The sequence below is a fragment of the Sturnira hondurensis genome, unplaced genomic scaffold (assembly GCF_014824575.4).
Source record: "Sturnira hondurensis isolate 20B ecotype Veracruz unplaced genomic scaffold, ASM1482457v3 Scaffold0005279, whole genome shotgun sequence".
Lineage (NCBI taxonomy): Eukaryota > Metazoa > Chordata > Mammalia > Chiroptera > Phyllostomidae > Sturnira > Sturnira hondurensis.
This window is the reverse complement of record NW_028077910.1, coordinates 9,016,853-9,033,738: the sequence shown is the minus strand read 5'-3', so window position 1 is coordinate 9,033,738 and position 16,886 is coordinate 9,016,853. Positions and strand designations below refer to the sequence as shown.

Sequence of the window (16,886 nt, the reverse complement as noted above, 5' to 3'; positions counted from 1 at the left end):
AAGCCACGGGGACCGGCCAGCCACCCCATCCCTTGCTTCTGCGGGAAAGCTGTGAACCACTCGGCAGGGCATCGCTCCCATCCGCACTCCCGCCTCGGCGCCTGTTCATTTGTTCACGCAGGGACTCTCTGCGGAGGGCCTGCCTTGTGCCAGGCTGTTCTAGGCTTAAACAAGTAGAAATTACAACTCTTCTTTTTCCTTCTCTACGGACATGAGATTTCTTCCTTTTTTCTGTAATTTGAGCAACAACATCTAAGCCGAGACCCAAAAGGAGTGTGGCCCTCAGCTGGAATGCTGGTGGCAAGGAAGGGAGGAAAGAAAAAGTCTGAGAATAATTTACTTAGGTAGCTCGTGTCATAAAGCCCTGGAACTCCTAAAGCAAGAGTCAACACAGGTCAGACAGTGGCAAGAGACCATAGGATTTAAACAAGTATCCGAAGGCTGTGTGTAAGGGCCGAGGCAGCGTAGAAACGGTCATATGCACTACACCACCAGTGCAAAAAAAAAAAAAATCAAAGGTTTATTTCATATTCTCGTGACTGAATTTTGAAAGCATGCATGATCTTTGGGATCAGGATAGCTCTGTGCTAAGGCACTCGCTGCAGATTGGCTTTTAAGAGACTACATGCACAAAGGAATTCAGAAATGTTAAGCAGACTTGAAAAAGAACCGACAGAGGCTGCTACCCTGCTAACCTGTGCAGCCGCTAGTGCACTCTTGTGGTCTTCCAAAGTCACTACAAGATGTTCATGCTCGGAGAGTAAATTCTTATGCTGTTGCTACACAAAAAAGAATTTTACATATTGAGTTTTAACATTCTGAGACAAATTCTTTTTTGGCTGACAGTGGTATGACCAACCCAAACACTGCTTACTTGTTTATTTATTTCTTTGCTGTCACAGCATTTATCGAGTTTAAAAATCATTTGCATAGACGGCTATGATTAATGCAGTATTCTAAAATCTACAGAGTGTGCTACCCAGAAATCACAATCACTTACAATAAAATCAAAACCAAAGGAATGAATATTTCATTGTTAATAAACCTTTGTAAATAAAAGCACATTCAAATGCAACCGTCTAGCAAGAGCATCATTTCAGTACTAATGAAAATGTTGGGATTTGCAGACCATCTCCTTTCAGCTTCCAATGCAGAAGTGATGGAAGCACCAGGCGCACTCTGCTTTACGCAAAGCCCAGATTAACAGTGTGGACTTGCAGGTCGTTTAGGGAACGGCTTTTAAAGCCATCAGACAAAGGAAACCAGGCGAACAGAGAACTGTCGAACACAAGGGTTTATTTTACCTTGACATCTTGGAGCTGTGTATGGATGTCTTGGTGTGCTTTCCTCAGTTGTCTATTCTCTTCTCTCAAATTGTACGCCGTTTCTATTTTAGAAAACGAAAAATCGCACATAAAACCTTAGAATTTTTAGGCTTTCACTCTAATCTTTTCATATCTAAAGCTTCACATAACTTGTTTTAGGATTTGTTTTGAACTTTGACAATGTAATATTCTACATCAGAAAAAACGACACCCTTTGGGCGTGGACTCAGTTGGACACCCCAGTACAGTACAAGCTGGTCTGGTAGTTCACATAGGTTTCAACAGCTTATACAGCATAGAAGAAGTTAAGAAGTTTTAATTACTCGGGAGTTAAAAATGCAATATTTCTTTTTTTAATTTAATTCTTGTTCAAGTACAGTTTTGTTAATAAGAAAACCCTTAGGAATAAAATGTGATGGGAGGGGTGGTCCAAGGTGTGTCTCTTTACAAGTTAAGGACACAGTTATCAAAAAGCACAAACCCTATTTCTCAGTGCATGAAAAATTTCCACCCCCCCCCAAAAGGCATTTCAATTATAAAGGCAACTCAAGGAATAAGAAACACCTGTTGAAAAATTCCAACTATACTTTTGTTCTCCTACCACTAAGTTCTTGGCTGCTCCAAATTCTCTTTGGGGAAGTTCTTTCCTGGGTGCCACGGTGAGAGCAGCAATCATAGAGAAGCCCTAAAACCTCCCCAGCCTCGTGCCCTACTGTCCAGGGTACAGCTGCGGTAACTTAAGGATTCTTCTAGACCCCCAGCTCTTATCTTCTTGGTAATTCTCTCACATTCCCTGTACCTGGACATTAAATGGTATAAACTGGCAGCCACAAACTTTGTTTTTGCCTCGCAACATTGTCCTATATAAGAATCTTCCACATTTGAGTAGTTGTCCATTTATAAAATCAGGAATCTGGGTCTAATAAAACTGGCAACACTCGGCCCATTCTCATGGGCAACACTCAGTGGAAGTCGGGTGGTAGAATGGTGACCACATGCCATTTATTTCCCAAGAGATGCTTTGGAGAGTGAAAGCGGGTGCTGTTATTAATTATTACACAGGAACAGCAGGCACAAACCTAGGCTGTGCTGGGGGCGAATTGTCCCTAAGGGGCAGCAACCCCGCTGCCCACAAAACCCTAACTCTCCAGCACACTACGCAGCACTGAAGAAAAGTGCCAGTCACCATCGTTCTACATATTTCCTGTTGGGAACCGCTCTGCCTGGTTTCAGGAACTGTAACTACCCGCCATGGCTAAGGATGAGCAAACGACCTCTGGAAGGTGAGCCACAGGAGACAAAGGCTCGTCTCTGGTAGCAAACGCTGCCTCAACTTACTCCCCTGCCTCCAAAAGCATGGTCAATGTTGATGACGGGTACGACTCCTCACAGAGAGGGGCAGCCTAAGCCAGACTCGATCACTTAGGAGGCCATCATGGAAGAACTCAGGGGGCTGAGACAAAGAGGGAGCAATGGACCCTTGCTCCACGGCTATTCTGACATAGCCCGAGTCCCCATGTCCTCTAGGAAAAGCACTTCCTTGCTCTAATCCACTTAAACCTGAAAGGCTGATGGGGAGGGGGTGCAGCTCCTTGCCTTGCTAGAGCAGTATCTGGGGAGAAATCTGGCATAAGAAAGACTTCCTAAAAATTCTGTAAAACCTGCTTTGCTAAGAATGCTTTCATTCATATGTTAAGGGTCTGAGCAGGAAATGAGTATGTCTCCCAAAGTTTCTGCAACCCCCTTTCCTGACAGACACTCACTCAGACTAAGCCCTCAGATTTCTTTGAAATGCTTTCTACTGTTTGATCCTTGCTGCCCAGTATTCCTGTGTATTACAAGCCAATAAAGGCCCCTGGAGGAAGGGGCTCAAGGCCTTTTTCCCCTGCGAAACTGGCCACCTCTCCTCCCCAAGCAGATCATGTCTTGGTAATGTTTACTCTCATCCGTGGCAGATGGGGGACTTGAGGGCAAAGTCACCCCTCCAATTTCCTGTCCACTTTCACTCCTGCGGAGCCCCTGCTGACTCCTGGGTGTGGAATTTGTGCTGGGTCTGGGGGAGAGATCAACAACAAGGTGGGGAATGACAAGGCGCCCAGTGACTAGCTTATCCATCCGCATGTGATCATGGATTTTTTCAAAGGTCGAAACAGGACCCTCGGCAATCTAAGAGGACCGCAAAAGTGTCGCTGTCTGGACGGGGCTTCGGTATATACACACAGGAACACACACTAGAAATACCCAAACTTTGCGAGCTTTGAAAGCAATTAGAGATTATAAATTTAACGGCGGTGGCTCCCATGCCTTTGCTGTGTTAACTGAAGTTATTCAACTTTAGTAGGCCTCAATTTCTTCACTTGTTATATCAGGCTGACCACAACGCCTGCCTTGCAGGTTATGAGAATTAAACAAGAAAACTGCATGACGAGTTTCACCTGGGTCTGGCACATGGCGAACACTTGGTTCAGTGTCAGCAGTCACGATGGTGACAATGAAAGGAATGATTACCTAAGCTTATATGCTATCAGCTCCTCTCCCTCGGAATCCTGAATTCTCTCCTCATGTCACACGAAGCTGCCAGCTACCACTTGGACTACCCACCCTAGTTTGCCACTGCGGACCTGAGCCTACCACAATCGGCTTTAACCTACCAGCCTAAGCTTTATCAAGGATCGTGACCCAGAAGACTGCTGCCTCAGAAATTACTTACAAAAGTGTCACCAAGGCATTCTCACACTCTGTTGGCTAAGGTCTCTTTCAGAATTTTTTCCCCAAAATTAATTGGCAACAAAAGTAGTGTTTTCTCTCGCTCTTTCCCTCTTTCTCTCCCTTGGTCTCTCTCCCCCGCTGCCCCCAGGTATCGGTCAGCACTCTTCCTGAGGACAAGAGCCTCTACAACGTACTGCAGTTCTGCTTTGTCCTGGGTGCCGGGGAGATCAGAGCAGGTGACAGGCTCGCATCATCTTAGTTTGTAGAACTCACATGCACATCCTCCCGCTTTCCATGGTTCTTACTTCTTACTTCTATACTTAATTTGTTAAAATTGCATGACGCAAGGGTTTTGTTTCAAAGAAAGGGGTGAATATAGAGTAGACATCTTTAAGAAAACCTGCACTTTAGGGATACTGCTAAAATTAAATGAACTAATGCGGTCAAGTATGCCAAGCACAAGTCAGGCACCTATGAAATTTTAATTCCCACTCCTTAATGTACTTATTGATTGTTAGTATAACTTAATATATTTACCCAGCTTAGCTCGGGTTTGCAAATGCTAAACAATGTATCCAATGTGCCAGAAGTCTCTTCCCTTACCGCTCGAGGGCCAGCTTCCCAGGGCACAGCAAGGGCTTTCTGACACCGGAGTTCTCTTTTATACGATCCTCGGGGGGACTTCTCATGTTGTCTTTCTCGCTCCCTGATTTGGTTCTTTGTGTGTTTGCTTTTGTATTCCCCTATTCACTCTCAGCTGCCACAGTCAGACAGCCAGAAAGCGCGAGGACCCTTTTCTGTTGCATCTGCACTGGAACCTCGGCAGCAGGTAGTGACTGCCCCAGGTCTGTCGTAGATGCACCGCAGTTCTGTCCCCCTGGCCACCCCTCACCGCCTGCTGCATCCCCAAACTGCCCCAGGTCTGTCACAGATGCACCGCAGTTGTCCCCCTGGCCACCCCTCACCGCCCGCTGCATCCCCAAACTGCCCCAGGTCTGTCACAGATGCACCGCAGTTCTGTCCCCCTGGCCACCCCTCACCGCCTGCTGCATCCCCAAACTGCCCCAGGTCTGTCACAGATGCACCGCAGTTCTGTCCCCCTGGCCACCCCTCACCGCCCGCTGCATCTGCAACAAGCCAAAGCTCCTACATGTGTACAACTCATGGGTATCCTCTGCTGGGACCCAACTCTATCAAGACCACCTTAACCTTCTGTAAATTGCCTCAGTGGCTACTTAACTCCTCCTCCTTTTCATTGTACCATATTATTCTGAAATACTTATAGACAAACTGTTGCATGAAAAACACGGAGAAGTCTGAGGTACCCATCACCCGGCTCCTGTGAAGACATCTCATGAAAGTGTAGTGCACTGTACCCAAACCAGGAAATTGTCTGTCCCCGTACAATTAACTAGACTTAGACCTTACTCAGATTTCAACACTGTTTTTGGAGGAACCATGTATGTTTTTAAACCATTTTTCACACTTTAAACTCATTGTAACAGTGGGAAATTATAATAGTAGGGAATTGTAACTCATCCTACCACTCTTTGGACATTGTTTCTATAAGTGCTGACTCTGACTAATATGTAGCTTATAGATAAACAGCATGTTTTTATAAGAATCCTGGGAACTAATTTCTAAAGATAGAGACTTCGACCTTCAGGCACCCCAGCTGCAGGACATTTGCTGACCTTCCACTGTGGAGTCAGGATGACGTGAAGCCAGGATGGCTGAACCAGGATGACGCATATCAGACAGACCACCACTCGCCTTATCAGAATGGACAGTGCTCATCGGCACGAAGAGAACTTTTCAACCCCCTCCCTTGGTCTCTTTGTTCTGTTTCCTTCTCCCCCACCTTACAAATGCCTCTGCCTGCCCTGAGATGGACAGATGGGCTTTGCGATGTGAGTCCTCCACCTTCCAGACGATGGGCTTTGAGACAGGAGGCCCCCGTCTTCTAGATGCGCAGCATTTGCAAGTAAATCACTTTCCTTACATCAGCACCTGCCTCTGGAGTATTGGCTTTGGTAGTGGCTGGCAGCTGGGCCTGCGTTTGGTTACATCATTTAAATAGTTTCTTTAAATCTACTATTATTTTATGTTAACGCATATTAATAACTAAATAGGTCATTGTAGAATGTGCTATTTCTCTTTCCGACACTCACATGAACTTTGAGGAATAATACATTTCATTCCATATTACTATGAAAACACCTGATGCTGAACTGACGGTGATTTACGTTGAAGGTTCACCACAAACCAGGAGCTGCTCCAGGTGCTTCACACAAATTACTTAATCCTCATACCAACCCTACGGGGTTGACACCGTTTATGAATACCCAGTCTTACAGGTGAGGGCAAGGGAGCTGGTGGTGATCACACAACCTGCCTGTGGACATATACAAGGGGGCCCCAAACAGAAGTCATTTATAAAACATTGTGTATTCATTCTTACTGGTTAAACGTCAGTCACCTTCCAAGTGCTCTCTGTTTGATGCAGTACACCTACCCAGACGTTTTACCACTGCTCAAAACAGTTTTTGAACTCGTCAATTTTGGTGCATTTTAGTGATTTTGCCATTTCTTGTTTGACCTCTACCATGTTGGCAAAGCATTTCCCTTTGAGGACTGTTTTTACCCAGGGAAACAAAAAAGGTCGTTCAGGGTGAGAATGGGTGAATAGGGACAGTGGGGCATGGGGGTGATGCCAGTTTTGGTCAAAAACTGCTGAACACTCAGTGGGGTGTGGGCAAGTAAGCTCGTGAATCATAAATCATCCATCACGAAATGGGCAAACATGTTGGAAAGGTCTTCCAAAACAGTTCACTGAAGTGGAACACAACCTCTCACAACACCACCAGCTGGTACACTGATACAGGTGTGTTCCTAGGACACTCACCTAGGAGGGGAAGTCTGCACTACAAGGGGCCTGCCCTCCAGAAGAGAATTCTGGGATTCGAGGGGTTTCCCCCTCATAGTGAGTCATTGAAGAGGCTGATTTTCCAGGGCCATTAGACTCTAGGAGCCTGACCTATTGCAAGCTACAATCAGCCATCAGACAGCACCCTTTCCTCCCCTTGAAGAGTTTGAGAAAGGCTTCATCATCGTAATTTTTGATCATCGAGATGTCAGGGGGGCACTGATGGATGACAGTTTGTGGGCTGAGGTCAGAGATGTCAAATGAGTCACCACACACACACACACACACACAGAACTGTCTTGCCCAACATGGACTGTCAGCCTCACTGAAAAACACTAAATACTCTCCACTTCCCAAAGCAAACCAAAGAGATAAGGATGAATGTGAAATGCTACAAAGAAATCACACAACTGAAAAAGGACCAGTAATACAGAGAAATCAACCACTGTGCAAAAGCAAACAAAATAAAAGTCTGTTGTTCTACTGAAACATTAATATGAGCACTTATTTCCATATAAACTGGCTAATTAGATTTCCGAATACCTTTCAGCTTGGAAAGCTCCTGCTCTTTCTCTTGCTGCAGCTGCAGGTACCTCTGCTTGTGGTCATTGAACGTTCTGCTGAAGTCTTCCCCTTGCTTGCGATGTTCCTCTTCCAGGTTGCTGTGCTGTTTCTTTAGCTCCTCATGCTGGCTCTGCAAAAACCAGACCTTGAGCAACAACGTTCATTGTCTAAATCGCCGGCATATCAGAGTCCATTTCTTGGTAGCACAGCCTTTCTCTTGCAAGAAAGCAAGAACAAATAAGGAGTAGGTTTCATTTTCCTCAGGTTGCTTTTAATTTGTGCAGCTCACCTCCATTTCCTTCACATTTCAAATAAAGAGTTTGGGATCATGGCCAAAGATAATTTTCTTCTTAATTTTTAACATTCATGGAAACAACAAAAAGTTAGAAGTTAGCAGGAGAGACGGAAAAGAGAGGGGCCTGGGGGAATTCCCAAGCACTCAAGTTACTGTGCAAAGGAGGTACAGCTAATGGAAAAATTAACCTTCTGGGAGTATTCTAGACTTCTGCCTTCACTCTTTTGTTTCCCTAAAATCATTTCTCATTTCCCTTCTTTGATATTCAGCCTTCCTGGTGACCCAGTTTAAAGAAGGAAAGCAAAGACTCTTCCCTTTGGGGGAAGTAATAAATCGACCACTTATTGAATTATTCTCATTTATCTTACTTTCGATCAGAACACTGTGCTATAATGACAACTAGATAAATTTGACAGTCTCCAAATTCTTCCTGTGAAAGGACAGTCTGCTTTAATTCACGTCTTGTTTTCTTAATAGCAGAAAAGATTCTGGTTTCGATAAAAAGTACTTGCCCTAACTACAGAGGAGAAAGGACAATACCAAACGAACAGCCAGGGAGTCGGGGTGAAGGTCAGGGCCTGGTCTGCCTGAGGTGCGGAACGGCACAGTGCGCACTCTCACCTCTGCCAGCTTGACAGGAGCAACGACTCTCTCTCTGTGTCTTCCCGACACACGAGAACGAATCTGATCCCAGATCCAAGGGAGAGGATCTTTAATTACACATTGTTTCCTTGTGGTAGCTAAACGGACACTTTTTAAACATTAGTAGCACAAAGGGGATATTTCAATAGTTTACCACCTCCATTAAGTATAAGGTAAAATATGTAAGGAAAACTACTACGAGAAATTAAACAAAAAATCTTAAAGGCTAAAAAGAACAGAAAAAAATCAGCTGACCAGAGAGTATGAGTTACAAGAAATTGTGTAATAAGCTAACTGTGTTCTTTATAATGAGGTAATAAATATGATGCGGCATTATACTGCTATATCATTTTAGCCAAATGACTTCACTACACCACATTATAACAGAAACCAGCTCTCTGTAACTGTCCTTAATCACTTACGTTACTTAGTTAATCCTTTCACTCATTCATGAGGAACATCATTACATTACTCACCTTCAACATCTGATGTTGCACATTTAATGCACTGTATCTACTGTTGGAATCTTGCTGTAAATTGAAAAGAAAATAGTTAATAAGAGATTTTTAACATCTGGCTCTTTTGCTAAGCATAGCTTAAAATTCTTTTTTTTAAGTTTTTTTTAAATTTATTTATCTTTAGAGGGGAAGGGAAGGAGAAATATCAATGTGTGCCTCTCATGCGTCCCTTGCCGGGAACTGGCCTGCAACCCAGGCTTGTGCCCTGACTTCATGGGCCATGAACCGTGATCCTTTGGTTTGCAGGCCCATGCTCAATTCACTGAGCTACACCAGCCAGGGCAGCTTAAAATTCTTAATAGAAAAATTTCATTTATTTCGCTTGTGTAAGCTACAACAAATTCTACACTTGAACCAGGATGTCTGAGGCCGACTCTTTATCTAATAGCAGAAATGAAGTTTTAGCATTCCATAAGTTTCCCACATTTTAGTAATGAAACAGAGGACATGAAATAAAAAAATAGCAGCTTGACAGGGCCCTTGGAGATGTTACGTCCACTCACATATTCAGAAGAACTGAGGCCGCTGGTGTAGGAACTTGTCCTGAGACCCAGCATGCCGTAGGGATACTAATACACTGTGCTGGGCACTCCAAGGAAAATCGGGGCTAAACCACCAAGCTCATAAGCTCAGCTTGGCTTAATAGAGGGGGAGAGAAAAGGTGCTTTCCTTCTCTGAGCATCATGGGTAAGAAATTCCACATACACTACTTTATCCCAGTGAGACCGCACTTCACAGAGTGAGAATTAGGATAAGGAACAGACCAAGGGCAAATGCTTCCTTCAGCAGCAGAGGCAGAACCTGAGCCTGAGCCTGAACCTGGAGCCTGAGCTCCATGTCCCGGGGGCAGATCACTGGGTCCCCGCGCAGTGTCTGCACAAGGGGACCTCCCACATTGCCAATTCTGGGCAGCCGTGACCAGTCAGTATACAAGACACCTGAAAGTTTCTCTCCTCTGCTGTCTTCTGTCTGACACGCCTTGCCCCTTGCTCATCCCATGGCCAGCACACGTTCATGTTCCATCATTTATTTCATATTTTTACAGCTTCTAAAATGAACTGCATTTTCGCTTTCTCACTTTATTGCTTTACTACTTTACTTTAATTTGCAAGGAAATCACACTATAAAATGGACTAAAGAATGCCCACAGTTTTAGTCAGGGCTTTTAAAAGCAAGTGAGAGTTGAAAGCTAATAGCATCCCAGCTACCCAAGGAACTGACTCTTCTCAGTTGTAAGACCCTCAAAAAACAATGTTTTATTCAGCTAAAGCTTACATTTTTTAGAGTAAAAAAAAAAAAGACCAGTTGTTCTCCAGTTAATTATGGACTTAAAACTTTGTAATGGTAATATCACTTGTTCATTCATTCACTAGATGTTTTCGGATGAGCTCGGGAGGGAGGAGAGAAGACTACTCAGAGGCATCAGTCTCTCAGCTGCTCGGAGAGCGAAGAGACCTTGGCTCTGGGGAGCCCACCACACTGTGTTAGACGCTACACAGTAACGTGTGTACACAGTAACGTGTGTTCCAGTGGCAACGATGTTGTGCAAAGGCAGACCAAAAGAAACATTGTATTCTACAGAAAAGAGACTATAAAGGAACAAATGAATGAATGAAAATAAATTGCTGGTTTTGTTGAGGATTACCTATTCCCAATTTATTGCTATCATAAATCAGCAAAGGTAGGTTTTAAACGAACAATTTGGTAAAGTCTTCCTCTTAAAATTTTCTGATAGCAAAAAAGATGTATTTCAGCCCTACAGTTGATTGACAGAGTAAACTATTTTGTAACAATTCCTTATCCTCTAAATTTCATAAAAAACAAAACAAAATAAAACTTACCCTTCCTTTATTTAGTGTTTCTTGTGCTTCTAATTTATAAACAAGAAAATCTGGAAAATACAAAATGAAGGAAGTAGAGTATAAGTTAATTCCTTGTGAAATTTGTAAACATCTAAAAGAACAAAAGCAAACTTTACTCAGACTCACAAAAAATAGTTCTAGGTTTAAAACAGTCTACTTGGTGACATATATACTTTATTTTGCCTCTTCCTGCTTTGGAAAATGGTGGGGGAAAATTATTATAGAATTCTCTTTACCTTGAAAGCTTTAAGTCTTACATTAACTACATCCACATGATAACCAGCCAGTTAAAAGTGCATCTAGAGTGTGAACTCTGTAACTAACTAGCCTTGAAGCTAGGGAGGAAAACACACACGCAGCACAGCTAACGACAGAGGTGGTTCACTGCAACCCACTAGATGGCGCACTACAGTCACTCGGGACCTGAAAAGAGAATTCAAGCCATGGAAACCACTGTTAATGCTCTTAAAGCTTATTATCCACTAGATGGCCCCATAAAATCATGCTGCATTTGAAGACAAGGAAAATCCAAATCCTATCAAAGCATTTCAATGATGTTAAACTGCTATTCCTCGCACAGGCTTAATCCAAGGGTCGGTGAAGCATCCTCACCAATTCTGCCCTCCCCTGCTCTCCCTCCTTCAGCCCACCAGGTAAATCAAGACAGAACATGTAACTTAATCTCAAGATTTATCACAGAACATGAATAAAAATATAAATGCAGATAACTTTAAATCACAAGCTGTATAAAGCCTATGCTTTATACCAATATTCTGATAAAAATCATGGCATTGCCTAATACCTGTGCTAAATGTTAATTTTTCAAACTGAATCAGTCAGCTGTCCAATAAAATCCCTCACAAGATAAAAACATCTGGCCCTGACTGGTATAGCTCAGTGGATTGAGCTCGGGCCTATGAACCAAAGGATCGTGGTTCAATTCCCAGTCAGGGCACATGCCTGGGTTGCAGGCCAGTTCCCAGCAGGGAACTCATGGGAGGCAACCATACATTGATCTTTCTCTCCTTCTCTCCTTCCCTTCCTCTCTAAAGATAAATAAATAAGTAAATAAATATTTTTTAAAAATCTAAAAACATCTGTATAACTTAAAAGACATCATGCAATGTGAACAATTTATTATGTTATAAATGTGCATGCATATGCATAAGTATGTATAACATTTGTTATATATTCTAGACAATGCACACGGTTACTTTATGGATATTTGTAAATAAAAGTTCTAGGTATTACTAACATGAGTATAATATACCAATGAAAAGCTGTTTCTTTCTAAAATAATATATAAGCAATGTAAGAACCATCTCAAGGTGGCACACAGTGAATGAAAGATTCTACATCCTGTCTTGAGCGGAAATGATTTTACTGCACAATGAACAGCTAATTGTTTGACATCTGACTTTGGCTTGATTTCCTCAATTCCTTAGCAAAAAACAGTAACAAACCAAATACATGATTCCTCAAATAAGATAAAAACAAAACACAAATTACATTATTTATTTACCTTCCTTTGCTTTCTTATGTTCAAGTCTTTCTTTTTGCAAGGATTTTTCTAATCTTGATCTGTGTTCATACACAACTGAAAAAAAAGAGTTAAAATTTTTATTCAAAGAATTAAACACTCTACAGTAAAATTAACACCAATGTTTAAAACAGAAGGAAAACATTTAGAGTCTTCTCACAATTAAAACAAAGATATGTGTGTTTTTACAACTTCCATATTCTGTATAAAAACTGATGTTATAACTGATATAACTCTGGGCCGACTCCTATGCAGTTTGCCCCCTTGGAGCAAACACTCTGGTCAACACTCTGGAAGAAGCTGCCGCCTTCCTTGCCAGCAACCGTTCCTCCTCTTGCTTCTTAAATGAGCATCTCTGTGAGGTTCCAGGTCTCTTCCTGGGCAACACGTCCCCTCTCATGGCTTCAACCACCACCTGCACGGCATGCACCTGCCCATCTGTATTTCTAACTCCCGCCTCTCTCTGGGGACTTGAAGAGTGTTTCCTAAAAGCCTACAGGGTGTTTCCATTTAGAAACTTCTAAGCACCGCCAAGCCAACACAGTAGGATTTTAAATGAAGGCTGCTGTGTGTCGGTGAGAGAACCTGAGCAGCATACCATGGAACAGAAAAGAAGGTGTATGTCCCCACATCAAGGAAACCATTGATGAGAGAGCCAAGAAATGAAGGAAAGACAGGGATAAGCTCTGAATGGGAGAGGGGTGAGGGAGGACTTTTCAGAAGAGGTGACCTCTTGGCTGCTCTGATAGCAAAGAGCAGTTTGGAGTCGGGGGCACTGCAGGAGGGAGGACTTCTGGAGGACGTCACAGGGACAACGGCCCAGAGGTGTGAAACTAGACAAAAGGTGGCTGGTTGCACTCCCAAAGCTTGGTCCTAAGTCCACGGTTGAACAGTCACATTTGTTCAAACATACGTGTGTGTTTGGTGTTTGAGTCCCTCGGCCAACTTCTAAGAGCCTATTAACACCAAGCATTTCCTCGGGTCGGTACTAACAACACCATCCTCTATGATGTTGGGGGCGAAGCAGGGAAAAGGGAGATTACTGCTACTTTACAACCATGCTAAAGCCAAGCCCTGAAATGCAGGCTCACAGTCTCGGGGAATTTCATTCAGGTTGGGGGAACTTACAGGGACACGGATAAACAGGATGCCATCATAATATGACAGAGGCAAGAACAGGATGCTGGAGGAACACCTGAAGTCCGGCTGGAAGGACAAGCCCCGTCAACTCCAACCCACTGGCCCAAGCTCCCACAGTCTGGGTAGAAGAGCACAAGAGCATGGACATGCCAGTTAAAAGCGAATCTTGGTGCACTAATTGGACATATGACAGGCAATAATGTGCATTATTTTCAAACAAAGAAAGAGGCAAAGTAGTCAAGACCTCGCTCCAATATAACTGAAGAGGCAGCTGGGGTTCCTGAGAGTGTCAGGTCCATTAGGGGTTAAAAATTCCAGCCTAGAAGCACCCGTAATTAAAACAAAACACACCTGCAGTGGTACAGTCAAGAACATGCGTATGAGGGGACCTCGCCACCCACCCCCAGCCACCTCAGACTCTACATCGTAAATACTGTTGTGGCAGAACAGGATCGAGGGGGGAAGCTGCATTTACAACGTCTGACACTGAAACTCTTTGGATAATGGACAGAAGGGATCACTGTACACTCACTGTGGCAAACTCAGTGTTGCTTGGGACTCGGTAATCAGGACACAATTCTTTGGCTCAGGGGGCAGAAAACTCATCTTTGGTAGGAGTGGAGCACCCAGTAGATTACATCACGTAGATAGGGAGTGTGAGGGGTGGGGTGTGGGGCTGTGGGAGACAGCAATCCATTCTTCACCCTCTTCCCTGCAGTGCAGCCAGGAAGATACGGTGCCAACGGTTCGTCCACAGTATCCATTTATCACATGGAATCACACAACAGTCTGAGACAGTTTTACACTCAGTGGGAATTTACGCATTCAACATATTAAAAGCCGTGTGTCTTGGGAGCCATGAGACCCTAGGATACACAGTTATAAGCATTCATAAATCACCTTAAGAGATGCTCTATGATGCCCACAAAGATGCAAACATGTTTGTGGATTACAGTCCACATACAAAGGTCTTGGGACATCTGAGACATATTCATAAATAATAAAGTGGCATCATAACAGAGCTAAGGCAGGAGAATTTGTTTGGCAAATGTAGTAGAAAAAAGGATGTGGTAAACAGGAATAGAAGATATATGTAGAAACAATGAGGTAATTGTACTATTAATGTTTCCTTAGAACTGGTCAAGCCATTACTACAGCATCAGCTGCTAGTCCTGATGAAATGTAACTGAAGGCAAACGTGGTGTGAGAGTCGGGGGACGACCACCAAGGGTGAGGGCGAAAGAGCAGCAGAGACGCAGGAAGTGGAAGTGTGTTCTCATCGGTCTCGGGACGAAAACAAACAAACAAACAAACAAAAACTGAAGAACAGCCCCGACCTGGGAGCTGAGGAAACCACGCCAGGTAAAGCACAGTGAGTGAAAACTAACCCTTAGAGTTGGGAATCTGCAAAGAGAGGGGAGGGAGAGAGGTAGGAGGTGATGCAATGGCTGAAAGTGCCCCCATCAGTTAAACTCACACACCCACTACTGCTAATTCTTCCAAAATGCATTCTCCAGGCTTTCGAGCTACTGATCCGAGTTCAGATCCCAGGGACCCGTCGTTTGAGGGGCAGGTTGCTGAGCTTCTTTATACTTCAGTTTCTGCGTGTGCTGTGTGGCGATGAGAATAGCAGCTATCTCTTTGGGTGATGTCAGGGTTAAATGAGCTAATATAGGTCAAGTGCTTAGAACACTGCCTGGCATGGAGCAAATGCCAGAAAATACAAAAATACTTTTCACTTATCAGCTGTGATGGCTTAAAACTGCCAGAGAGGGAATCAGGTGATACCTCTCAACCCTGAAGTTAAAATCTAACAATAACAAAGTTAAAATCTAACAATAACAAAGTTAAAATATATTTTTTTCCAAAAAGGCATGAGATCTCGAATTCAGTTTGCTTTAATTTTTTTAAAAAATTCACTTAAAAAAGACAAAGCAAATAATCATTCCAATAGCTTCATAAAACCCATAAGCTAATTTTTAATAAAAATTAAACAATAGTAAAACAGACCAGATAAAACCTTTGTGTCTTTGCAGCTCTTCTAGAAAATTCCCCCATCAATTAAACTCACACACCCACTACCCTTAATTCTTTTAAAATGCATTCTCCAGGCTTCTGCGCTAGTGATGTATCTAGATAGCTTTCTGTTTCACCTAGAAGGAGGATCACCAATCAATCCTTGTCCCCCATTTCTATGTTCCTACTTAGACTGCGAGTCAAGGGCATCAGTCAAGATGAACTAATACAGCTAGAAACTCTGCAACAGAAATGGTGTGTGATGATATTCTCATGGCACCAAACAAGTTTAAGGGGAAAAAAGTACAAAAATGCAACAGTTTGATCTTGGCATTCAGGATCTTCAATGCAGAGTAATGCTGTAACGGGCACAGGATTTGAATTAGAAGAACTCATGAGAAAGAGAGGAAAATCCGTAATACTTATTATCTGCCCACTGAAAATGAGTTAAATATTTCCCATTTGGTTGAGAAGGGAAATAGGTTTTATTCCATCTGAAAGCCCTCAAGAGTTTAAAAACACATCAGCTCCCTACAGCAATTTTCCCTTTTTAACTTTGACTTCCATCTGAAAGTCACAAGAGAAATTAGCTGTATACATCCACTTATGGGCTGTACATCCAAAACATATTTCGGGGCGAACTACTCCAATTCAGAATTAGAAAGCAACGCCGAAGTTAGCTGGACAGAAAACACCGCTGCGTGTTTTAACACCGCCAGCCAAGAGAGGGCGATCTTTCCTTGGCGGAAGCAACAACAGCCCAGGAAATTTTGCTTTCAGTGCTGAAAACAAGGTAAGGTTTTACCTTCATCCTTCTAAAATAAATAAATAAAAACAACTTGGCAGCTTGATAGAAAGTCACACAATGCAACTTGTGAAAATATGAAGATTTGCAAGTAACTTTGTTATTTGACATACAAAAACAAATCTGTGCTTTGGTAATGGTGGGTAAAGATTTTTTAAGTAGGATAGTAACGCTTTGACAAAAAAGGAAAATAAACAGAAATCAATAAGGTACTTTTGAGGGTTTGTTTTGTAGGCCTAACATCATAGATATTTATTGTAGTGTTTAAAAACAGTGTGGGTCTAACCCCCAGACGTGGTGTGAAGGCCACCTACCCACCCTCCTCTGTAGGATGAGCTGGGCATTAACATGAAGACCACATCACAGATGGAGATTTCCAATCATCCCTCCTTCCTTCTTTCATCCTCACTTCACGAGAAGTCTGAGAAACATCTTAGAAAACCACCCACATGCAACAACTAGAAGAAAAAAGAAGGCAAACAACTAATGCCGCTGTGAGGACCACACTGGCCCGTCCCTCCAGGCCCTGTGAGTAGGCAAAGGC

The 16,886-nt window shown here is 43.1% G+C and overlaps 1 protein-coding gene and 1 non-coding gene across 4 annotated transcripts in view; both read right to left on the bottom strand.

Moving 5' to 3' along the window:
* The window catches only part of GOLIM4 (golgi integral membrane protein 4), a 69,717-nt gene that overhangs the window by 21,062 nt on the left and 31,769 nt on the right, over nucleotides 1-16,886 (bottom strand). For 2 of the 3 annotated variants that reach the window (XM_037046593.1, XM_037046592.1), the window contains exons 2-7: nucleotides 12,364-12,438; nucleotides 10,821-10,870; nucleotides 8,938-8,991; nucleotides 7,504-7,654; nucleotides 1,305-1,387; nucleotides 696-779 (exon numbers count right to left, since the gene is read on the bottom strand). In XM_037046593.1, coding sequence (XP_036902488.1) covers nucleotides 696-779; nucleotides 1,305-1,387; nucleotides 7,504-7,654; nucleotides 8,938-8,991; nucleotides 10,821-10,870; nucleotides 12,364-12,438 — 497 coding nt within the window. The remainder of the gene's footprint in view (nucleotides 1-695; nucleotides 780-1,304; nucleotides 1,388-7,503; nucleotides 7,655-8,937; nucleotides 8,992-10,820; nucleotides 10,871-12,363; nucleotides 12,439-16,886) is intronic. The other variant, XM_037046594.1, reaches the window with a different exon arrangement.
* Nucleotides 4,766-4,896, bottom strand: LOC118987543 (small nucleolar RNA SNORA31). Its single transcript, XR_005066597.1, has one exon. It is a non-coding gene; the product is annotated as a small nucleolar RNA SNORA31 (small nucleolar RNA).